The sequence below is a fragment of the Patagioenas fasciata genome, chromosome 1 (assembly GCF_037038585.1).
Source record: "Patagioenas fasciata isolate bPatFas1 chromosome 1, bPatFas1.hap1, whole genome shotgun sequence".
Classification (NCBI taxonomy): domain Eukaryota; kingdom Metazoa; phylum Chordata; class Aves; order Columbiformes; family Columbidae; genus Patagioenas; species Patagioenas fasciata.
The window spans coordinates 1,064,282-1,088,582 of NC_092520.1; the positions used below are offsets into that span (position 1 = coordinate 1,064,282).

Genomic DNA, 24,301 nt, shown 5'->3' on the forward strand with positions numbered 1-24,301 from the left:
GTTTGGTCTCACTCTCGAGCAAGCGAGAGACACAGTGCGCTCTTGCCCGGAATATCAAGGTCTGATTACAAGCTCACCCGGCCTTGGAGTTAACCCTCGTGGACTCTGAGCTAATGACTTTTGTCAGTCTGATGTTACACATGTTTCATCTTTTGGCCCTTTGAAATATGTACATGTTTCTATAGATACTTTCTCGGGCAAATTTTTTACATGGCACTATGCCTCCCTCCTCTGCTTGTGTTCTTCTTCCAACAGCACCAAAGTGGCTTCCTGTGAAATATGTTAAACCTTACAACAAGTTGGACCAACATGATGCAGGACCCTGTACCAGAGATGCAGCAACTGTCCCTGCAGCAGAGGGTCATGAAGAAAGAGACCAAAGAAGGAGGCCAGCGATGTTACCTGGGGACAGCTAAAAATTACAGCAAAACCTGTTAGCAATTGTTTGTCAGAGAAGTCTGTCTGTTTTATCGGTGATGAGGGGATGGAGGTGTAGTTCAGAGTAATCTGGCTTTTGTTTCCATTCTGGGTCTTAATGCGTAAGGTATCTAAAGTAACTGTAGAAGATGTTTTTATTTTGTAAATTAGAGGTTTTAGCATGTCAGAATTGTATAGATTACCAACTGGTAAAATAAATCCTTCAATGCATTTGTTTTCCTTATTAGGATAACTGACCAGCTCTCTCCAATATTGGTAATTGTTGTAATTTGTATTATTCTGTTCTATTGTAGGTTGATTTGCAACAAGAATATGACCCATAAGGTATGATGATCCACAGTGGCCATTCAAACTCACCAACAGAATGCCCCCTTTTGACTTTGGAGGCAAGAGGTGACTGCACCAGCACTCCCAAGTAGTTTGTCAGATGACTGTGGTCACAGGGTGGATTGTGAGGCAGTTACACATTCCCCTGAAATCTGGAGCTTTCAATGAAGAGGTTGACAGCTCTTTAGCACCTTCTGTGCCCCACTGTGCCTGTCCCCACATACATCCACCTAGAATGGTACCAAGGTGTTGTCAATAAGCTTCACCTCTACCAACTGATGGGTTGGGAGTCATTGATGAAAATATTGAACAGTACTGGCCCCAGCACTGACCCTTGCGGCACTCCGCTAGATACAGGTCTCCAAGCTGATTCCTCCCCATTGACCACAACTCTCTGGCTTCTTTCCTTCAGCCAGTTCGCAGTCCACCTCACTACCCGATCGTCCAGACCACACTTCCTCAGTTTAGCTATGAGAATGCTGTGGGACACGGTGTCAAAGGCTTTACTGAAGTCAAGGTAGACCACACCAACTGCCCTGCCATCATCTATTCACCTCGTTATATCTTCATAAAAGGTTATGAGGTTGGTAAAGCATGACTTCCCCTTGGTGAAGCCATGCTGACTGCCCCTAATGACCCTCTTACCCTTGATGTGCCTTGAGATGGCACCAAGGATAAGTCGTTCCATCAGTTTCCCAGGGATGGAGGTGAAGCTGATCAGTCTGTAGTTAGCCGGGTCCTCCTTCTTGCCCTTTTTGAAGCCTGGGGTGACGTTAGCTTTCCTCCAGTCCTCAGGCACCTCTCCCATCTCCCAAGACTTGGCAAAGATGATGGAGAGCGCTCCAGCAATGACCTCAGCCAGCTCCCTCAGCACCCGTGGGTGCATCCCATCTGGGCCCACGGATTTGTGGATGCTCAGATTGCCTAACTGCTCCCTAACTCAGTCCTCATCAACCAAGCCAAACTCCTCCATTGTCCTGCCTTCCTCTGGGGCCTCAGCGGTACGGGGCTCCTCAGGACAGCCTCCGGCAGAGTAGACAGAGACAAAGAAGGTGTTCAGTAACTCTGCCTTCCCTGTATCTGCTGTCACCAGGAGAACGATACAGAATGTGGAGAATGATACAGAATGTGGAGAATGATACAGAATGCAAAGAAGAACAAAGCCAGGGTCCTTACTGTGCTCATTGAGAACCTGATGTTTAAAGCAAAAAGGGAGAAATGTTGGAAAATGAAATGTGGGAAAGCAAGCTGTGCAGTTCCAGCCACCTGGGCGATAAAGGAAGATCAATACTAACATGAGCATCTGGATGGTTAAAGACATAATACTAACATAATAATATATAAAGGGCCTTGGACAGATAAATTTGAAGTACGTTTCGCATAATTGTAAAAAGTTATAGCCCAGACTCGCGAGAATGGTATCTCGGGACGGATAACCGCCCCCAAGTGCATGGATGTGTGAATGCCCTTGGGCCTGGTCTGTGAATGAGTGGAAAACAAGTGAGACAAACATCACTAGTTTAGTGTGTTTTATAAAAGAATTAGCGGAAAAACACCTTTTGTAAACATCTTAGTCCAGGCCTGTACCTGTAAATCCTATAACTTGTCAATGGTGAATAAAGAAGGTGGCCTAGGTCAGCTCTCTGCCTGCCCAGGCTCTGTGCCTTTTTTCCAGAACAAGATCTCTGACTGCACACGCATCTCTGTCTGCGTCCCGGTATGCGTCGTTTCAAATCGCCGCAATTGTTGGTTATAATAATTTATCCAGACAACATTCTTGTTTATAGTTACCCACCCGTGGGTTGAAATAAAGACAGTTTAATAGTACAGAAGAGGAAAAGAATAATGAGAATGAAAATGACGTAAGAATATACAAAACAAGTGATACACAACACAACTGCTCACCACACGTGGACTGATGCCCAGCCCGTCCCTGAGCTGTGGTGCCCCAGGCCCACTGCCCCCAGTTTCTGCACTGACCATCACATCAGATGGTAAGGAACAGCCCTTTGGCCACTTTGTTTCAGCTGTCCCGGCTGTGCCCCCTCCCAGCTGGCAGGGCACCAGAAGATGAAAAGTCCTGGACTGCTCAGCATCACACAAAACATTCGTGTATTAGAAACGTTCTTCTCATTTTCATTCCAAAACACAGCTACTCAGAAAAACATTAACTCTGTCCCAAACAAAACCAGGACATCCCCGCACAGCAGCCCCTGCAGCAGCCCCAGCCCCCCACGGGCCCCTCAGCAGCAGATTCAGGGGGTGCCGGGCTGCGGAGGCGGCTGCAGGCTGGGGGTGCCGTGGGTGCGCTGGTGAGCCAGCATGAGCCTCTCCTTCCAAAACCGCTTCTCGCAGACACCGCACTGGAAGGGCTTGGCCTCTGCCTGCCCCCCTGCTGGGGAAGGACCCTCCCTCTTCTGCTGGACACCCTCCAGCACAGTCTCTCGGCCCTTGGGCACACACTGGTGTCTTGTCAGGTTCCACTTCTGCTTGAAGGTCATGCAACACTTGTAGGGCTCCTCCCCGGTGTGGATACGCTGGTGGATGATGAGGCTTCACTTTACCCTGAAGCTCTTGCCGCAGTCAGGGCAGGTGAAGGGCTTCTTCCCAGCGTGGATGCTCTGGTGCCCGAGTAGGCTTCTCATATGGCCGAAGCTCTTACCGCATTCCAGGCAGGTGAAGGGCTTCTCCCCCGGTGTGGATGCTCTGGTGCCCAAGCAGGCTTCTCTTCTGGCTGAAGCTCTTACCGCACTGGGTGCAGGTGAAGGGCTTCTCCCCAGTGTGGATGCGCTGGTGGTTGATGAGGGTTGTTTTTGCCCTGAAGCTCTTGCCACAGTCGTTGCAGGTGAAGGGCTTCTCCCCGGTGTGGATGTGCTGGTGCTGAAGCAGGTGTTTCCTCTGGCTGAAGCGCTTGCCACAGTCATTGCAGGCGAAGGGCTTTTCCCCGGTGTGGATGCGCTGGTGCCCAAGCAGGTTTCTCTTCTGGCTGAAGCTCTTACCACACTGGGTGCAGGTGAAGGGCTTCTCCCCGGTGTGGATGCGGTGATGGACAATGAGTTTCTTCTTCTCCCTGAAGCTCTGGCCACAGTCAGTGCAGGTGAAGGGCTTCTCCCCAGTGTGGATGCGCTGGTGGAAGACGAGGGTATCCTTTGCCCTGAAGCTCTTGCCACAGTCGTAGCAGGTGAAGGGCTTCTCCCTGGTGTGGATGCGCTGGTGGATGATGAGGGTCTTCTTCTCCCGGAAGCTCTTACCACACTCATTGCAGGTGAAAGGCTTCTCACCGCTGTGCACGCGCTGGTGCCTAATCAGTCTGTCACTGAAGCTGAAGCTCTTACCGCACTGGGTGCAGGTGAAGGGCTTCTCCCCGGTGTGGATGCGCTGGTGGTTCATGAGGGTCTTCTTTGCCGTGAAGCTCTTGCCACAGTCGGTGCAGGTGAAGGGCTTCTCACCGCTGTGCATGCGCTGGTGGATGACGAGGGTCTTCTTCTCACTGAAGCTTTTCCCACAGTCAGTACAGGTGAAGGGCTTCTCCCCAGTGTGGATGCGCTGGTGGTTGATGAGGGCCTGCTTTACTGTGAAGCTCTTGCCACAGTCAGTGCAGGCGAAGGGCTTCTCCCCAGTGTGATTGTGTTGGTGAATCACGAGGCTGTTCTTGTGCCTGAAGCTCTTACCGCACTCAGTGCAGGTGAAGGGCTTCTCCACAGTGTGGATGCGCTGGTGACTCAACAGGCTGCTCTTCTGGCTGAAGCTCTTACCGCACTGGGTGCAGGCGAATGGCTTCTCCCCGGTGTGGATGCGCTGGTGGATGATGAGATACCTCTTGGTGCTGAAGCTCTTGCCACAGTCGGTGCAGGTGAACGGCTTCTCCCCAGTGTGAATGTGCTGGTGACTCAGCAGGTGCTGCCTCTGGACAAAGCTCCTGACGCCCTTGACCTCCCTCTGCGTCCCGGGGCCAAGAGCTGCTGAGGAGGAGAAAATGGGGTCACTGCCACTGACATCATGGGCATGTTGGACACCTCCCCATGGAGAGCAGCAAGGGCACCCTGCCAGCCCCCCACCCTTGCAGTTGCATGGATCACCCGGCGCAAGGGGACAGTGCAACCTTGAACCCCCCCTGACCCTGGGTACCCACCTGGCACAGGGCTCTGGTGCCTCTGCCGTTCCCAAGGGGGCTCTGGCACACACGGTGTCTCTTCTCTCTCCATCTTGCAGATGATCTCTGGTTTGTCGCTGGCCCAGCCTGTCCGGGGCACAGAGAGAAGCCCCCTCTCCCGCACTGCCGGGACAGCAGCACCGGCCCCGCACCCACAGCCCCAGCATCCCCCCCACCCCGCTCCTCTCTCCTGCCCCTGCCAGGCTGCGGCTTCAGCCCCCACATCCCTGCCCCTACAGCCTCCTCTCGCCTCGCCCCCGTCACCTCGGCCACTCTGCTGCACACAGGACACCTGGGAACAGCTCAGAGTTGCGCCTGGGAGGTTTAGACTGGGTGTGAGGAAGCATTTCTGTGCTGAGGGGGTGGTCAAACCCTGGAACAGGCTGCCTGGACAGGCAGTCAATGCACCAAGCCTGTCCCTGTTTGAGAGACATTTGGACAACGCCCGTAACAACACGCTGCAGCTTGTGGTCAGCCCTGAAGTGGTCACACAGTTGGACTAGATGAGCATTGTAAGTCACTTCCATCTCAAATGGGCTATTGCATCCCATCCCATTTTCTCTCAGGAACACTCTCCACAGGAGGCTGCCTGGCAGGGTCAAACCTGCAATTGCAACCACCACATCAACTCTTGGACAGCCCTTTCAGTGGCTCCAGCTCACTTAAAGAGATGAACCCTGGCTTGACCCCAGCCCAACATCACCAGAGAGAGTCCTCACCCAGCGAGGCGACCATCTCGTAGTTCCCCAGCATCACCTCCCGGTAGAGCTGCTGCTGACAGCCCGACAGCTTTGCCCACTCCTCGGGGGAGAAGTAGAGCGCCACGTCCTCAAACGCCACCGACATCTGCAGCAAGAAGCACACCCGGCTCAGCACATCCCACCACATGGTTGCTAAACACCTCTGCCGAAACCCCAGTACTGCCAGGCAGAGTCCCACTGGCACCAGGGGCTTGGGCATCCCAAGGGGAACAGTGGGAGAGCTCAGAGCATCCTGTGCAAGGGAAGGTCAGGGGCAGACGGGCAGTGTTGGCACAGGCAGGTGGCACAACAGGGTCACTGGGGCATGGGGGGCTCTCTCAGCACGTTGCTGGGATGGGGGACACTCCACCAGCTGTGCCAAGAGTGGAGCGGAGCTGGGTGCCTCAGAGGCAGGTTTCCCCTGCTTGTGCCACATCGGGGATCCACGCCAGAGCAGCTGGGACTCCACCCTGTCCCCCACCCGTGCCACAAACACAATCACCCACCAGGACCAGGCACAGCACCGTGACACAAGGCCTGGCCCGAGGCCTGGCAGCAGGCACGCTCCTGCCTGCCCCTGCCCGTGGTGCGGCTCAGCGGGCAGGAACGGGAGCACCCTGCACCGCACCGGGTCTCAAACCACTTTGCACTCACACTGCCCCACAGCAGCAGGTCCCAGGGGCGTTTTGCCGCTGCTGCACCACAGCACCAAACATAGCAATCCCAGCCCGTGGTGTCCCCAGAGCCGGGGCCGTGCCTGACCCCCACCTTGCCGCAGCAGCCTGGAGCCCGGCGCGTCGCTGCTCTCGGTGGGGAGATGGAGGCCCGTGCAGGTATTGATTCGTGAAGAGCGAGGTGGGATGCTCCGGATTCCACACGAGATGCCTGTGCCATCAACAGCCACACCTGCAAAATCAGGACAGATGGTCCCTGCAAGCACAACAATTTCATGAAGAAATCAGGGGGACAAGTTCTCTCACCTGCCCACAGCTGCTTTTCCTCCACCCCGAGCCTTCGCAGCTGCTGGGAGAATGACCCACCACAGGATCCAAACTGCTTGGGATACAAGCGAGAAAGAGCCACGAAAAGAAAGGTGTTTTGGAAGCTCCCGTGTACCCAAATCTTCCTCCGGTGCCCCACAAGGGCAGCAGGAAGATGTGCGGGGTGTCCCGGGGGTCTGAGCACCCGGCCCGGCCCCAGCCCAGCCCTTCCCAGCGCCGGGGCCGCCAGGGCCGGATCCAGGGGGCCCGGGCGGTTGGGACACGGAGCAGCGTGTCCGCGTTGCACGGGGGCCACGGGGCGAGCCGGGGAAAGGCCGGAGCGCCGGGGGGAGCCGGGCCCTAAGGGGAGTCCGGGGGGGTCCGGCAGGGCTGGGGGGCGGCCGGCGGAGGGGAGAGCACGGGAGAGGCCGTCGGGGCCGGGGTCCCCTCCCGGGGCCGCCCGCCGCCCCTACCTGCGCCGGGGCCGCGCCGCCAGCCCGGCACGGACAAAGGCGGCGCCGGGAGCCGCCGGCAGCGTCAGCCCGGGAGGGCCGCCCGCCGCCGGTGCAGCACGGGAGGTGTAGTCCTGCCGCTCCGCCCCGCTCGGCTCGGGGGGGCGGGCACCGGCAGCACCGCTGTGGCCTTGCGGCCCCTGGCCCTGCCCGCCAGCCCTGGCCACACGGGTCCCCTGGAAATGGAGTCCTGGGCTCGGGGGCACCGAGACACGGCGGGACACGCGGGTTGGGGGGGACCGTCCTGGTGGCTGTTGGCAAACATTCCTTTGCCTTTTCTACTCGACAGGTCCCATTTCCCCCTCGCAGGTCAGTGTCCCATCATCGTGAAAGCCACAACCCTGGTGACAGCACCAGCCAAATGCCAAGTGTTGACTCACATAACGTGTCTGCTCCTGCCTGCACCCTTTCCTCTCACTGTGGAAAACAGGGGAAAACATAATTTCAGCACTTTGAACTGCACCCCTTGAGATTTGCCTCGTTGCTTGATTCTGCTGGGCTCTACCTTGCCCTGACATTTGTCCCCACGTGAAAGAGCAATAATGGAAAATGGGCCACTTTTCTAACATGCGGTGGCATCTCCTCTGTGACATCCCAGACCTCAGCACCTGGAAGGCAGCAAACGTCACACAATTCCCTGCTGGGCTGACAAACAGGTGCCTCGGTGCCCCCTCAGCAGAGAGTTCTCTATGAAGAGCCATCATCATTTCCCTTGGTGATTTCTAGCGTGTGCTGCTGCTGCAGTTCCTCCCCACAGAGCTCACTCAGAGGTGCCTTTGGCTGTTAAGTCACCATATCTGTGCCTGTTTGTCCTGCAGGAGGGTGGAGAAATAAGCAGAGTTCTACTTGTGTGTGTCTGTACCAGGAAATGAAGCCAAAAAGCCAAGTGTTGAATCACATAATGTGTCTTCTCCTGCCTGCAGCCTTTCCTCTGACTGAGTATCTTCCCCAGGCAGCAGGAGGAGTGGAGAAACCCACTTTGTCCCTGGAGACGTGGTGAGTGCTGGGAGAGACCCCCAGGGCCTGCCGCAGCCCCTCAGCCCCTGCCCTGCCCCTGTCCGCGCTGGGCAGCCCTGCCCGCCGGCCGAGCAGGGGGTGCTGCCTGTGGGTCCCGCCGGAGGGGCCGGGGTGCAGCGGGGTCTCTTCCTTCTCCTCCTGCACAGGGCCAGAGTGGAGGTGTTGTGCAGGGAACGCCGGTCCCCGTGGCCTCCATGGGCTCCCTGGGCTCTCTGTGGCGATGGGGAATGATTCACACAGACGCAGACAGAGATGCATGGGCACAGAGGTTTTGTTAGCAGCGAGAGTAGAGCCAGGCAGAGCTGAGCTCTTTTTTATTAACAGTTCTCAATTTATAGGTTTACAGATCTGGGCCTGGACCAAGAGGTTAGACAGGATGTTTTTTCAAAACATGTTATCCCAAACACACCACACTCATGTTGTGTCTGTTTTCAGTCATGTTCCCATGCACATCTTGTGGGAGGTGTTCCAACACACTCATTCACGTGCCCAGGCCAAACATTCACACATCATACATACGACAGCAGTCTTCTGGCCTGAGATATCATTCTCACTGGCCTGGGCTATCACTCCTTACACTCATAAAAAACCATACTTCTGTATAACCTGCCCAAGGCCCTTTAGCTGGAACCACACATCCTACCATTCCCACATCTCCCCCCTTTTTTGTTTTTGAACATCCTGTTCACAGTGAGTGCAGCAAGGACCCTGACTTTGTTCTTCTTTACATTCAGTATCATCCTCCAGATGATTCGGAGGACTACAAGAAAAAACATTACACAAACACATCCAATTCCTTTTGTGCCCCACTGAGTGTGTCCCCACGTGCACACCTAGGCTGGTGCTGACAGTCCCCACATTTACGGGCAGGGTGACCTCACCTCCCCCCGGGCTGGTGGGGCAGGAGAGATGGGACCCTCAGTCGATTGACAGGCTCCTCAGCAAAGGAGGTGCCCAGAGAAGCTGAGACTATGGACTATGTCGTAATGACCACAGCCAGATCTGACCAGGCTACAAAACAGAGTCCCTGCCGCAGACACGCTTGGAGTGTTCTTCTCGGAGCAGCAGGTCTGTGACTGGAGCCCTCCCCTTAGACTGGGATGCCGATTAAGAAGACTCCTGGGAGCGCACCTCACCTCCTGTGGTGAGTGCTTGTTTTTCTCTGCTGTTTGTATCTTTGAGTGAGCCTTGCCTAACGCAGGCAAGTGTGAGCCCTCGACTAACACACAAGTAATCATTTCTTCTTGGTACACTGGAGTGGGAGCCCTCTGGTTTTGTTTCTTGTGAGTGAATGCATGCACATTGTGGATCCTCATTATTCCTATGTCGTCATACCCCAATATTCTCCTCAACCGATATCCGAATCTGTATTTTATGTTGTCAGACTGCTAAATAATTGCGTAAACCCTGTTTCTAGTCAGTTTATTAGCTATGCTTTCCTGGCTAGAATAGTCTGTTTGGGAACTTGTTGTCTGCCGAAAACTGACTTCGGGGTGCCTCCATGACAGTTCTGAAAGATAGTAAGATATCAGTTCTAAAATCAACTCTGTCAATGTTGGAATGCTGTAAAAATAATTTTTCAAATGGAGATTGTAAACAGGAAATTCTGTCCTCAGGTTACACAACATGGGTCATGTCAGATGGATTTTGGACTGCCCAGCCGTGACTTGGTACAGTAGCTAGGCAGGTGGCTTTTGGATTACAGACCTTGTGTGCTACCTGGAAAAAGAGCCCAATCAAAGCTCAGTATTGGGGGAAAGTTAAAAGAAGTACTGAGACAGAAAGTGACCCGGATACATGGTCGTGGCCATCAACCACAGTACAGCTGAGTTGGGAATGTCAAAGTTTGCTTTTACCGCAAATAATGGCATTGGAAAATCCAATGTCAATAAAAAATCTAACTTGGCAAGTGGAGGCCTTGTCCACTCAAAAAGGATTTCAGATTATTAATAAAAAGGTCCAAGCTAATGCGAAATTGACTTTACAAAATAGGCTGGCATTAGACTTTCTATGAGTTAAGGAACAAGAGGCATGTGGGTATCTCAGATTAGAAGAAGAGCACTGCTGTATCCACATCCCAAACATCACTGCTGATCCCCAAGAACAATGAGACGAGATGAGAAAGGTGGCAGAAGGTAGCAAAGGAATTAGAGACACAGCAGAAAGGAATTGGCTCAAGGAGATCCTTCAAGGTTTGGCTGGATGGTCTCTAAAAGAATGACTGGCCACATCGCTAGAAGGAATTATCCTTGTAGGCATGATGATAATTATGATGGGACTCTGCATAGGTTGTGTAAAGAAAACTCTTCACACAGATAAACAACAGCAGAAAGAAAAGATCTGAGTGCTTCCAAATGGGGGAATTGATACCAAAGGCTTGAACAATGTTGTTAAAGCAGGGCTGTATTTATCGGTACCAGCAGTACATATGCATCCTGTGCACGACCATAATTTTGCAATAGCTTAGCATATGCGTTGGATTTCTTGAGAGCAAACAGTGCTTCTCAGAAATGGTGTGAATATTCGCAGTTACACAGAAAGAGTGTATTTCTGATCCTTGGTGAGATGTGAAGGAGACAAATCCCCGATGCACCCAGCGCTGTCGGCTTTCTGACCGGTCACTGCGCTCGGAGAGTTTCCTGGGCTCCTGGTTGGGTCCAGGCCCGGCTGCTCCCAGAGCGGGGCGGAGCGGCAGGACTACACCTCCCGTGCTGCACCGGCGGCGGGCGGCCCTCCCGGGCTGACGCTGCCGGCGGCTCCCGGCGCCGCCTTTGTCCGTGCCGGGCTGGCGGCGCGGCCCCGGCGCAGGTAGGGGCGGCGGGCGGCCCCGGGAGGGGACCCCGGCCCCGACGGCCTCTCCCGTGCTCTCCCCTCCGCCGGCCGCCCCCCAGCCCTGCCGGACCCCCCCGGACTCCCCTTAGGGCCCGGCTCCCCCCGGCGCTCCGGCCTTTCCCCGGCTCGCCCCGTGGCCCCCGTGCAACGCGGACACGCTGCTCCGTGTCCCAGCCGCCCGGGCCCCCTGGATCCGGCCCTGGCGGCCCCGGCGCTGGGAAGGGCTGGGCTGGGGCCGGGCCGGGTGCTCAGACCCCCGGGACACCCCGCACATCTTCTGCTGCCCTTGTGGGGCACCAGAGGAAGATTTGGGTACACGGGAGCTTCCAAAAGCCCCTTTTTCTCGTGGCTCTTTCTTGACTTCACTGCAAGATGGCCGGGTGGGTCGACAAATTTTTTTGGGTCGGGCCTTTTCCCAGTAGCTGTGAAGGCTCGGGGTGCAGGGAAGGCAGCTGTGGGCAGGTGAGTGAACTTGTGCCACTGATTTTTCATGAAAATGTTGTGTTTGCAGGGATCATCTGTCCTCACTGCTCCTGTGCAGCTGGTGACGGGACAGGCATTTTGACTGGAATCCGGAGCATCCCGCCTCCCTCTTCCCGGATCAAAACCTGCAGGGGCCTCCATCTCCCCGCCGAGAGCAGCAACGCGCTGGGCTCCAGGCTGCTGCGGCAAGGTGGGGGTCAGGCACGGCCCCGGCTCTGGGGACACCACGGGCTGGGATTGCTATGGTTGGTGCCGTAGTGCAGCAGCAGCAGGAAAACACCCGTGGGACCCGCTGGGTTGGGAGTCCGGTTGGTACAGGAGGTGTGGGAGAGAAGTGGTTTGAGACCCGGAGCGGTGCAGGGTGCTCCCGTTCCTGCCCGCTGAGCCGCACCACGGGCAGGGGCAGGCAGGAGCGTGCCTGCTGCCAGGCCTCGGGCCAGGCCTTGTGTCACGGTGCTGTGCCCGGTCCTGGTGGGTGATCTGGCTTATGAGACAGGTGAGAGACAGGGCATAGGCCCCACTGCTCTGGTGTGGGTCCCTGATCTGGCACGAGGAGGGGAAACCTGCCTGTAAGCCTGCCAGCCCTGCCCCTCTCCTGGCAGAGCCCATGGAGTATCCTCCAACCCAGGGACCTGCTGAGCGAACCCCTTGTGCCGTGGTATCCCTACTGTGCCACCTGGTTGTGCCACCGTCACCCCCCGTCCCCACCCTTCCCTTGCACAGGAGGCACCGAGCTCTCCTGACTCTGCACTTGGGATGCCAGAGTCCGCGGTTCCAGCGGGTCCCTACCCAGTATTGGCAGGATTTCAGCAGAGGTGTTTAACAACTATGCGGTAGGGTGTGCTGAGCCGGGTGTGCTTCTTGCTGCAGATGTCGGTGACGTTTGAGGACGTGGCGCTCTACTTCTCCCCCGAGGAGTGGGCAAAGCTGTCGGGCTGTCAGCGGCAGCTCTACCGGGAGGTGATGCTGGGGAACTACGAGATGGTCGCCTCGCTGGGTGAGGACTCTCTCTGGTGATGTTGGGCTGGGGTCAAGTAAGAATTCATCTCTTTAAGTGAGCTGGAGCCACTGAAAGGGCTGTCCAAGAGTTGATGTGGTGGTTGCAATTGCAGGTTTGACCCTGCCAGGCAACCTCCTGTGGAGAGTGTTCCTGAGAGAAAATGGGATGGGATGGAATAGCCCATTTGAGATGGAAGGGACTTACAATGCTCATCTAGTCCATCTGCGTGAGCACTTCAGGGCTGACCACAAGCTGCAGCGTGTTGTTACGGGCGTTGTCCAAATGCCTCTCAAAAAGGGACAGGCTTGGGGCATCCACTGCCTGTCCAGGCAGCCTGTTCCAGGGTTTGACCACCCCCTCAGCACAGAAATGCTTCCTCACACCCAGTCTAAACTTCCAGGCGCAGCTCTGAGCTGTTCCCAGGTGTCCTGTCTGCAGCAGAGTGGCCGAGGTGACGGGGGCGAGGCGAGAGGAGGCTGTAGGGGCAGGGATGTGGGGCTGAAGCCGCAGCCTGGCAGGGGCAGGAGAGAGGAGCGGGGTGGGGGGGATGCTGGGGCTGTGGGTGCGGGGCCGGTGCTGCTGTCCCGGCAGTGCGGGAGAGGGGGCTTCTCTCTGTGCCCCGGACAGGCTGGGCCAGCGACAAACCAGAGATCATCTGCAAGATGGAGCGAGAAGAGACACCGTGCGTGCCAGAGCCCCCTCAGGAACGGCAGAGGGACCAGAGCCCTGTGCCAGGTGGGTATTGGGGGTTCGTGGGGCTGATGGAGTGTTCAAGTTTCACTGTTGTCTTGCCCCAGGTGCTCAATGCACCAGGAAAAAACTGAGACTGACGGAGTGCCTGTGCTGTTACCCACGGGGAGGGTTCTCATGTGTCCATCGTGTCCCCAGCAGTGAACCTGGTCTCTCTTCCCCTGCAGCCATCAGCCCCAGGAGTCAGAGGGAGGCCGAGGGCATCCCCAAGGAGCTGCTGAGACCCACCAATCTGCTCCCGGGAATGCCAAACCTGGGCAGGAGGTGGCGGGAGAGCTCCGCCTGTGACCAGCCAGGCAGGAACCAGGGGAGCCAGTTGCCGTATCCCCACTTCCCCCGCCTCACAGACCACTGGTCATTGGAGAAGAGCCCCCCCATGCACCCCAAATCTGACAAGATCTTCAAGAGCCAGTCGGTGCTGGATGTCCATGTGTGCAGCAACATGTGTGAGCGTCCCTTCCACTGCACCGACTGTGGCAAGAGCTTCATTTACAGGTCAAGAATGCTGACGCACCAGCGCATCCATAGCGGAGAGAAGCCCTTCCCCTGCACCAACTGCAGCAAGAGCTTCCGGTCTAAGAAGACCCTCATCATCCACCAGCGCATCCACACCGGGGAGAAGCCCTACACCTGCACTGACTGTGGCAAGAGCTTTGTCCAGAGGCAGCACCTGATGAGTCATCAGCGCATCCACACTGGAGAGAAACCCTTTGCCTGCAGCGAGTGTGGCAAGAGCTTCAGGTATAGGGAGAACCTGCTCAGACACCAGCGCATCCACACTGGGGAGAAACCCTTTGCCTGCACCAACTGTGGCAAGAGCTTTGTCCAGAAGCAGCAGCTGCTGTGTCACCAGCGCATCCACAGCGGAGAGACGCCCTTCATCTGCACCAACTGCAGCAAGAGCTTCCAGTCGAAGAGGACCCTCACTGTCCACCAGCGCATCCACACTGGGGAGAAGCCTTTCACCTGCACAGACTGCGGCAAGAGTTTTGTCCAGAGGTCGCAGCTGCTGGATCACCAGCGCATCCACACTGGGGAGAAGCCCTTCACCTGCACCGACTGTGGCAAGAGTTTTGCCCAGAGGCAGCACCTGATGAGTCATCAGCGCATCCACACTGGAGAGAAACCCTTTGCCTGCAGCGAGTGTGGCAAGAGCTTCAGGTATAGGGAGAACCTGCTCAGACACCAGCACATCCACACTGGGGAGAAGCCCTTTGCCTGCACCAACTGTGGCAAGAGCTTTGTCCAGAAGCAGCAGCTGCTGAGTCACCAGCGCATCCACAGTGGAGAGATGCCCTTCACCTGCACCAGCTGCAGCAAGAGCTTTCGGTCGAAGAGGACCCTCACTGTCCACCAGCGCATCCACACTGGGGAGAAGCCCTTCACCTGCAGTGAGTGCGGTAAGAGTTTTGTCCAGAGGTCACAGCTGATGGGTCACCAGCGCATCCACACTGGGGAGAAGCCCTCCACCTGTACCGAATGTGGCAAGAGGTTCAGCTACAGCCAGAGCCTGCTGAGGCACCAGCGCATCCACACCGGGGAGAAGCCCTTCACCTGCACCGAGTGTGGCAAGAGTTTTGTCCAGAGGCAGCACCTGATGAGTCATCAGCGCATCCACACTGGAGAGAAACCCTTTGCCTGCAGCGAGTGTGGCAAGAGCTTCAGGTATAGGGAGAACCTGCTCAGACACCAGCGCATCCACACTGGGGAGAAACCCTTTGCCTGCATCAACTGTGGCAAGAGCTTTGTCCAGAAGCAGCAGCTGCTGTGTCACCAGCGCATCCACACCGGGGAGAAGCCTTTCACCTGCAGCAAGTGTGACAAAAGCTTCTGCTACAGGGAGAACCTGGTGAGGCACCAGCGCATCCACAGCGTAGAGAAACCCTTCACATGCACCAACTGCAGCAAGAGCTTCAGGGAGAAGAAGGCCCTCATCATCCACCAGCACATCCACACTGGAGAGAAGCCGTTTGTATGTACCAACTGCAGCAAGAGCTTCTGGCAGAAGAAGAGCCTCATCATCCACCAGCGCATCCACACCGGAGAGAGGCCATTTGTGTGCCCCAAGTGCAGCAAGAGCTTCAGCTACAGGGAGAACCTGCTGAGGCACCAGAGCATCCACATGGGGAGAAGCCCTTCACCTGCACCCACTGCCCCAAGGCCTTCAGGGAAAAGAGGTACCTCACCATCCACCAGCGCATCCACACCAGGGAGGAGCCCTACAAGTGCAACGAATGTGGCAAGACCTTCAGGCAGAAGCGGCACCTGAACAGACACCAGCAGGTGCACCAAGCCCCAGGGGTTGTGCCGGAGGGTGGCCAACGGACGAGGAGAGGGTCCTTCCCCAGCAGGGGGGCCGGCAGAGGCCAAGCCCTTCCAGTGCGGTGTCTGCGAGAAGCGGTTTTGGAAGGAGAGGCTCATGCTGGCTCACCAGCGCACCCACGGCACCCCCAGCCTGCAGCCGCCTCCGCAGCCCAGCACCCCCTGAATCTGCTGCTGAGGGGCCTGTGGGGCACTGGGAGCTGCCGTGGGGGTGGCTGTGTGGGGATGTCCTGCATTTTCTTTGGGATAGAGTTAATTTTCCTCTTAGTAGCTGGTATAATGCTGTGTTTTGGATTGAGAATGAGAAGAATGTTGCTAATATGTGGATATTTGTTGTTGCTGAGTGGTCAAGGATTTTTCGTCTTCTGGTGCCCTGCCAGCTGGGAGGGGGCACAGCTGGGACAGCTGAAACAAAGTGGCTAAAGGGCTGTTCCTTACCATCTGACGTCATTGTCAGTATAGAAACTGGGGGGAGTTGGCCGGTGGCACCACAGCTCAGGGATGGGCTGGGCATCAGTCAGCTGGTGGTGAGCAATTATGTTGTGCATCACTTGTTTTGTATATTCTTACCTCATCATCTTTCTTGTTATTCGCTTCATCCGTTATCCTATTAAAGCATCTTTATCACATCCTAGGAGTTTTACACATCACTGGATGAGTCTAGTTTAACTTTTATGTTTATTTTTTTAGCTTAAATATATACATTTTAAACAGAATGATTCACTTAGAAAATAAGGTTGTGTAATTTGTAGTCTACTGTCCACGTTACTTGGTAGCTAAATTTGCTGACATCTTAAACTGTGTGTTGTGAAGTTCCACTCACATTCACCAAACTTGTGTCTACTTGAGTAAAACGAAGCAGCTACAAAGCATCAACCTGCACAATAAGGCCTGTTTTTTATCTTATCGAGCAAAACAGGATCCACTTGAGGCAAATAATGTCTTTGAGGCCAGCATGAAGTGGCTACAGACTATCAACAAAGCCTGCAGCAGAAGAAGATAAGAGTCTGCCTGAAGACAGTGAAAGGATCCAATGAGAAGCAAGAAGACCCCAGACTCAAATATTACTATTGGACTGCATCATCACAAGAGAGGCAGGTGTAATTATATATACTGTGAGGGTATCATTACCCAGGGACTTGTATGCTGGGTTCGGCAGCTCTGCGAAGGCACCCAGCTCGAGCTGACCCTGCTGCTGGACCACTCCATTCAATTGTTTATGAGCTTTGATGCCAGAGAGGCTGCTTCAAGAGATCTGGGATCCAGACTTTGGAGCCACCTCACACAAGGCTCCTGGAGGGGAGGTAGGCAGGTTGAGGTGCCAGATGGTGAAACTTTGAAGTCTGTGACTAAATTTGGATCCATCAGCACCTGGACTCCTCTCTGAGAAGGAGTTTAGAGAGAAAGGGGTTCCATTCCATACCTGGTGACTCAACGGGAGGGCCTCCCTCTACCCTTTCACATCTCCTGTCCCTGTATAAATCACTCTAAACCAACTCCCACCCAATTCTCCTTGGCATATTTCCCCCATGCAGGAAGTACTGGAGTGAACCTTGACATCGAACTCTGTTAAGTTGCACTTCGCTTTAAGTGATCTCAGTGTGCACCGTGGCAAGCAGGACCCAAACCTGATGGTATTCAAGAAGCGTTTGGATGATGCTCTCAGACACATAGTGTGAATTTGGGTGTTGTCCTTTGCAGGGACAGGAGTTGGACTCAATGATCCTTGTGGGTCCCTTCCAACTCAGGACTTTCTATGAGTCTATGACGATGGGGCCACTACCCTGGAATTAGACGGCAGGGAAGCGGAGCAGCTGGGATCCCTGTCTAGGGACGGGGCGTTGACAAGGCAACTGTGAAAAAGACACAAACCCTCAGGCTCTGGAGGTGACTTCTGTCAGATGTGAGGCAAACACAGCCCTTCAAGGGAGATGTGACCTGTCACCCAGGCAAGTGGACCACCATGGAGAAGTATCCAATGTTTGATGGAATTAGCTGTGCTGGAGGTGATTTATAATGATCCAAATAATGAGGATTTACCAACATCATTTGGATCTGGATCCCACGTGGTGGAAGTTTCTACAGAGTGCACTGTTGTGTTCCAACCCATTGGAAGTACTATCCTGGACAGAGAAAGGGAGAGGCAAAGTATGCATGAATTGGCCATGAGCTCCAGTGGGGGTCCTGGCCATGGGCAGGTCCTGGCTGTCCAGTCGTTGGAAAAACAGGGAGGTCTCAGTTGTTCAAGTGCCACCAGCTCTACCCTCACACCGAGACGAGGCTTCGGGAAGGAGCAGAGGGAATCCAGGGAAAAGGAGCTGACCCCCGACAGAGAGCCCAGGGAGTCCAGAGGGGCCAGCAGGGCCCACAGGGACAGGAGCTCTGTGTGTGACACCTCCAGTCTCTCTCTACGCAGGAGGAGGAAAACACTCTGCTGTAAACTGGCCCCTCCGGCGGGACCCACAGGCAGCACCCCCTGCTCAGCCAGCGGGACCCACAGGCAGCACCCCCTGCTCAGCCAGCGGGACCCACAGGCAGCACCCCCTGCTCGGCCGGCGGGCAGGGCTGCCCAGCGCGGACAGGGGCAGGGCAGGGGCTGAGGGGCTGCGGCAGGCCCTGGGGGTCTCTCCCAGCACTCACCACGTCTCTAGGGTCAAAGTGGGTTTCTCCACTCCTCCCGCTGCCTGGGGAAGCTACCGAGGGAGCAGATGGGGTGAGGGCCAGCAGCCCCTGGCACAGCTCCAGCTGGTCAGAGCCATTTTGAGATAGTGGTGGGTGCTCGTCCTGGACACACATGAGCAGAACTCTGCTTCATTCTCCACCCTCCTGCAGAATAAACAGGAACAGCCATGATGTCTTAACAGCCAAAGGCACCTCTGAGTGAGCTCTGTGGGGAGGAACTGCAGCAGCAGCATACGCTAGTGCCATGGCTTTATTGTCACCCCGCAATCAAAACCTTGACAGATAATTGCCACCCAGTGTGGGGCAAAGAGAAAGGGTTAAAATTAGGCACTAAAAAGGCGTAAATCTGGAGATTTTTGGCTTTCCTACTGCTCTGACGTGTGAGGGCAAAAAATCATGGACTCCACACAATTCAATATGAATTCAAGCAAAGCCATTTATTACAGAAACAAGCCTCCTTATATATGCAGTTATTTCCTGATCACGTGTGCACGCTCCAAGCATGCGTTAGCTGACTGGATATTGTCCATGTTCACAAGCTGTCCATGCGCCTGAGTCTCACTGCTAATAGGTCTGTTGGTTTACGCTGTGTTTTCAGCTTTCCGAGGTGGCCTTGAAATTCCTTTGTGCCTCCCTAGTTTAATAACAAATCTCCATCGCATAGAAACCCATCCACACATTAACTTCAAGAAAATCCCTCAAATCTCCCACACTGATGTACCTTTCAATTTTCTTGGCACGGTGACAACTCATACAGTTGTGATGCTCGCAGGTCTGTCAGCTTTGGACATTATCTAGTGGTATTAAGGCAGAGTGAATTACATTGGTTTAAAGATGTTGTGGCATAAGTTGTATCAGCTATTTTCTACATTGTGTTCAGCGATTCCCTATCTGTGTTGGGCATTCTTTGTGAATTGAAGTATCCATTATATAACAACAAGAAACTGGACGATGGTTGTGGTTATACTGTGTGGTTTGGCACTGGTTTACTTCATTATACTGCAGCCGTTAATGAATTTCTGCTCGCTTCTGCTTTACCTTGAAGAACCTCCGTGAGAGACAAAAGAGCAATACAGCTATGTGTTTGCTAATTGATCAAGCGAATCTTTAGAAAGGCTGACGAACAATACTTTTGCTTTCTTACTAGGACAGTTTACAAATGTTTCTGAGAGCCTTGAATATCCTTGGAGCTTTGATAGAACGTTATTAGTAATATCTGCCTTGCCGAATGTGTGTCAGTTTGTGTTAGAGTTAAGAGAAATGAGGTTAAATAGGAGGTTTGCATATCTTTTTAGTCCTGAGACTTGCATTGCGTCTTTGGAAGCTTTAGCAAAAAGCACTTCTAGCCATTCGAGATGTAGCAAAACAGTAAAAGCTGCTGCTGCCACCCCAATCGCAGACACCGCAGCTTCATGGGCCCAAGCTACAGCTCCTCCGCAAAGCCCGGCTGCCAAGGTCGCTGCCTCCTCAGCTGCTGATAATGTTACTTCTCCAGCTTCAAAGGCTAACAAGGCAGCCCCTCCTTCCTCACACACTGGACACTGCTGCTGTTGTAACCATAACAACCACTGTGATTATGCCAATGCCAGTGATAGTCATTCAGACTCTGGAAATGCATCAAAAGACGGTGAGTCCATATCAGCATCAGTTGCTGGGTGTCAGGAAGTCACAAGGAAGTCTACTCATGCTGCAGATGATGGCACAGGGGCCACAGGGCCAACATCAGCCCAAGGGGCATCATCAGCACAGGGAGGAGATGAAGTGACCACCACTCAGTCCTTTTCTCCAGATGAGCTGAGAGATCTGAGAAAAGACTTCAGTCGTCATGAAGGCGAGAATATGGTAACCTGGCTGCTCCAATGCTGGGACAATGGGGCAGAAACAATCGAATTGGAAAGTGGTGAAGCCAGGCAGCTGGGATCTCTGTCAAAAGATTCCACCATTGATAGGGCAATTTCAAGAGAGCCTAATGCCACTACCCTCTGGACCCAACTCCTGACAGCTATGAGAGTAAGATTTCCCTACAAGAAAGATTGTATATGCACATTAGGGAAATGGAATACTATGGAGAGAGGTATCCAGTTCCTGAGAGAATTAGCTGTGCGAGAGATTATCTGTTTTGGACCAGAGAACCCACAGGGGACAGACCCAGACAGAAACAATTGTACATGACCACCATGGTGCAGATTTGTACGAAGTGCACCACCTGCATATGCTAAGTCATTGGCATCAGTGACAGGAGTACAAACCATTTCTATCACAATTAAACGGCTCCGGGACTTTGAGGACAGCCTTGCTGGTTCTCTGCGGGCTTGTGTCTCTGCTGTGGAGAAACCGTGTGAAAAATCTGATGACCAGTTTGAAAAGCTGTTGCAAGAAATAAAATAACTCAGAGAAGACCTGTACCATCCATGACCCATACGAAACTCATGTTTCAGCTATTAGGAGAAGGCATTTCCAATCTCAAGAGAGAGGACAGAGGCAGCCCACAAAAAGAGGTTCACTGTGGTTCTTCTTATGTGAGCAGGGAGAAAACATGAACAGGTGGCATGAAAGACCTACCTCAGAACTTCAAGAACGAGTACGTGAGATAGAAGGAAAAACTTCTAGGAAAATGGATGCTCCAGTTTACAAAAGGGGCAGAAGAATCACAGAATCACAGATTCTGATGCTCATCAGAACCTCTAATTCACACCCAGAGACTGTGCAAAACAGGAATTAGAGGTGCCCTGCCTCCAGCCAGGTGGAGGAAAGGGATAACAGAGTTTATTGGACTGTACAGATACAATGGCCTGGTACAACACAACCCCAGGAGTACAAAGCTTTGGTGGACACTGGTGCTCAGTGCACGATAATTCCTTCAAACTATAAAGGAATGCAATCCATCAATACTGTCGGAGTGACTGGAGGATCCCAGGAGCTAACTGTTGTAGAGGCTGAAATGAGCCTAACTGGAAAAAACTGGCAAAAGCATCCCACTGTGACTGGTCCAGATGCTCCGTGCATCCTCAGCATAGGCTACCTCAGGAGAGGGTATTTTAAGGACCCAAAAGGGTATAGGTGGGCATTTGGTATAGCAGCTGTGGACACAGAGACAATTGAACAGCTGATTTGTCTGGTCTTTCAGATGACCCTTCTATTGTAGGACTGCTGATGGTTGATGATCAGCAAGTGCCAACTGCTACCACGACGGTGCATCGCCGGCAATATCGCACCAATTGAGACTCTTTGATTCCTATCCAGAAGCTGATCCGTCAATTGGAAAGCCAGGGTGTGATCAGTAAGACTTGCTCACCTTTTAACAGCCCAGTTTGGCCAGTGCATCAGTCTAGTGATGAGTGGAGACCAACTGTAGACTGTCGTGGCCTGAATGCTGCTGTGCACTGACGTGCTAGAACTGCAATTTGAACTGGAGTCAAAGGCAGCCAAGTGGTATGCTACAATTGACATTGCTGCTAAAGGAATAGAGAAAAATGCATTAGCAGAGTGCAGGCTGCAGTTCGCTTTCCCCTGGAGTGGCATCCAGTACACACGGAATCACTTGCCCCAAGGGTGGAAACACAGTCCTACCATCTGCCACGGACTGATCCAGAACACCCTGGAACAAGGTAAAGCTCCAGAACACTTGCAACATATTGGTCATCGTATGGGGGAAACACAGTGAAAGAAATCTTCGAGAAAGGTGAGAGAATAATTCATTTTCTTTGGATGCTGGTTTTGCCATAAAACGAAGCAAGGTCAAGGGACCTGCATGAGAGATCCGTTTCTTAGGAATAAATTGGCAAGATGGCTGCCGTCAGATCCCAGTGGATGTGATCAACAAAACTGCAGCAATGTCTCCACCTACTAATAAAAAGGAGACACAGACTTTCTTGGGCGTTGTAGGTTTTTGGAGAATGCATATTCCTGACTACAGCCAGATTGTGAGCCCTCTCTATCAAGTGACTCATAAAAAGAACCAATTTGAGTGGGGCCTTGAACAACAACAAGCCTTAGAGCAAATTCAGCGTGAGACAACTCATGCGGTGGCCCTTGGAACCGTTCAGACTGGACTAGATGTTAAAAATGTGCTCTACACCACAGCTGGAGATAATGGACTTACCTGGAGCCTCTGGCAGAAAGCACCAGGAGAAACCCGAGGTCGACCCTTAGGTTTTTGGAGTCAAGGATACAAAGGATCTGAGGCCAACTATACTCCAACTGAAAAGGAGATACTAGCAGCGTATGAAGGAGTCCGAGTTGCTTCAGAAGTGATGGGCACTGAAGCACAGCTCCTCCTGGCACCTCGACTGCCGGTGCTGAGCTGGATGTTCAAAGGGACGGTTCCCTCTACACATCATGCAACAAAGTTACGTGGAGTAAATGGATTGCATTGATCACGCGATGAGCTCAAATTGGAAATCCCAATCACCCAGGGATATTAGAAGTGATTACAGACTGGCCAGAAAGTAAAGACTTTGGGATGTCTCCAGATGAGGAGGAAGTAACACGTGCTGAAGAAGCACCACCATATAATACACTTCCAGAGACAGAAAAGTAGTACGCACTGTTCACAGGTGGATCCTGCCGTCTTGTAGGAAAACATCAAAGGTGGAAAGCTCCTGTGTGGAGTCCCACACAAGTTACAGAAGCCACTGAAGGACAAGGTGAATCCAGTCAGTTTGCAGCAGTGAAAGCCATCCAGCTGGCTTTGGGCATTGCTGAAGGAGAAAAGCGGCCAGTACTTTATACTGAATCATGGATGGTAGCAAATGCCTTGTGGCTACAGCAATGGAAGAAAAGCAACTGGCAGCGCAGAGGTGAAACCATTTGGGCTGCCACACTGTGGCAAGACATTGCTGCTTGGCTAGAGAGCCTGCCTGGGAAAGTTCATCATGTAGATGCTCATGTACCTAAAAGTCGAGCCACCGAGGAACATCGAAACAACTGGCAAGCAGATCAAGCTGCTAAGATTAAAGTAGCTGAGGTAGATTTGGACTGGCAACATAAAGGTGAACTTTTCCTAGCTCAGTGGGGCCATGATGCTTCAGGGCATCAAGGTAGAGATGCGACATATAAATGGGCTTGCGATCAAGGGGTGGACTTAACTATGGACACTATTTCACGGGTTATTCATGAATGTGAAACTTGTGCCAAAATCAAAAAGCTAAACAATTAAAACCTGTATGGTATGGGGGGGTGGTGGTTTAAGTATAAGTATGGAGAGGCTTGGCAGATTGATTACATTACACTTCCACAAACAGGTCAAGGTAAGCGTTATGTACTTACAACGGTGGAAGCAACCACCGGATGGTTGGAAGCACATGCCGTACCCCATGCTATGGCTCGAAATGCTATATTGGGCCTTGAAAAGCAAGTCCTTTGGCGACACAGTATGCCAGAAAGAATTGAATCAGACAATGGTGCTCATTTCAAAAACAGTCTTATAGACAATTGGGCCAAACAACATAGTATTGAGTGGGTATATCATATTCCATATCATGCACCAGCCTCTGGAAAAACTGAAAGGTACAATGGTTTGTAAAAACTACACTAAAGGCACTGGGTGCTGCAACCTTTAAAAACTGGGATTCACATTTAGCAAAAGCCACTTGGTTGGTCAACACCAGGGGATCAACCAATCGAGCCGGGCCTGCCCAATCAGAAATTCTATGGACTGTAGGAGGAGATAAAGTCCCTGTAGTACACATGAAAAATATGTTAGGAAAGGCAGTCTGGGTTACTCCTGCCTCAGGCAAAGGCAAGCCCATTCGTGGGATTGTTTTTGCCTAGGTACCTGGCAGCACCTGATGGGTGATGCTTAAGGATGAAGAAGTCCGGTGTGTACCTCAAGGGTATTGGATTTTAGGTGAAAATATTCAATACTGAACTGCGTGATGTTAATTGCCATACTAACAGTGTTTAATAAGTGTCTTTCAGATCAAGACAGTGGTGATGAAACCAGAGCTAGCTTCTTCGAGTGGCGCCTGACAACCCATAAGCAATGGTCATGAGATGCAATAGATGTACCATTTTTCCTGCCCTGGGAGACTGTTGTGATAAATGAACTTAATTAAACTTTTCAA

General features: G+C 53.2%; 1 protein-coding gene and 1 pseudogene across 2 annotated transcripts in view; one reads left to right on the forward strand and one right to left on the reverse strand.

Moving 5' to 3' along the window:
• Positions 1 to 7,214, reverse strand: part of LOC136099791 (uncharacterized) — a 31,203-nt pseudogene extending 23,989 nt beyond the window's left edge.
• LOC136111191 (uncharacterized) overlaps positions 1 to 24,301 on the forward strand; it is a 73,258-nt gene that overhangs the window by 40,681 nt on the left and 8,276 nt on the right. Inside the window, exons 1-4 of one of the 2 annotated variants that reach the window (XM_071809849.1) lie at positions 11,592 to 11,672; positions 12,353 to 12,479; positions 13,110 to 13,217; positions 13,400 to 15,209. In XM_071809849.1, the coding sequence (XP_071665950.1) occupies positions 12,353 to 12,479; positions 13,110 to 13,217; positions 13,400 to 15,209 (2,045 nt within the window). In that variant the 5' untranslated portion in view covers positions 11,592 to 11,672. Of the gene's footprint in view, positions 1 to 11,591; positions 11,673 to 12,352; positions 12,480 to 13,109; positions 13,218 to 13,399; positions 15,355 to 24,301 lie in introns of those variants that run through there. The other variant, XM_071809858.1, reaches the window with a different exon arrangement.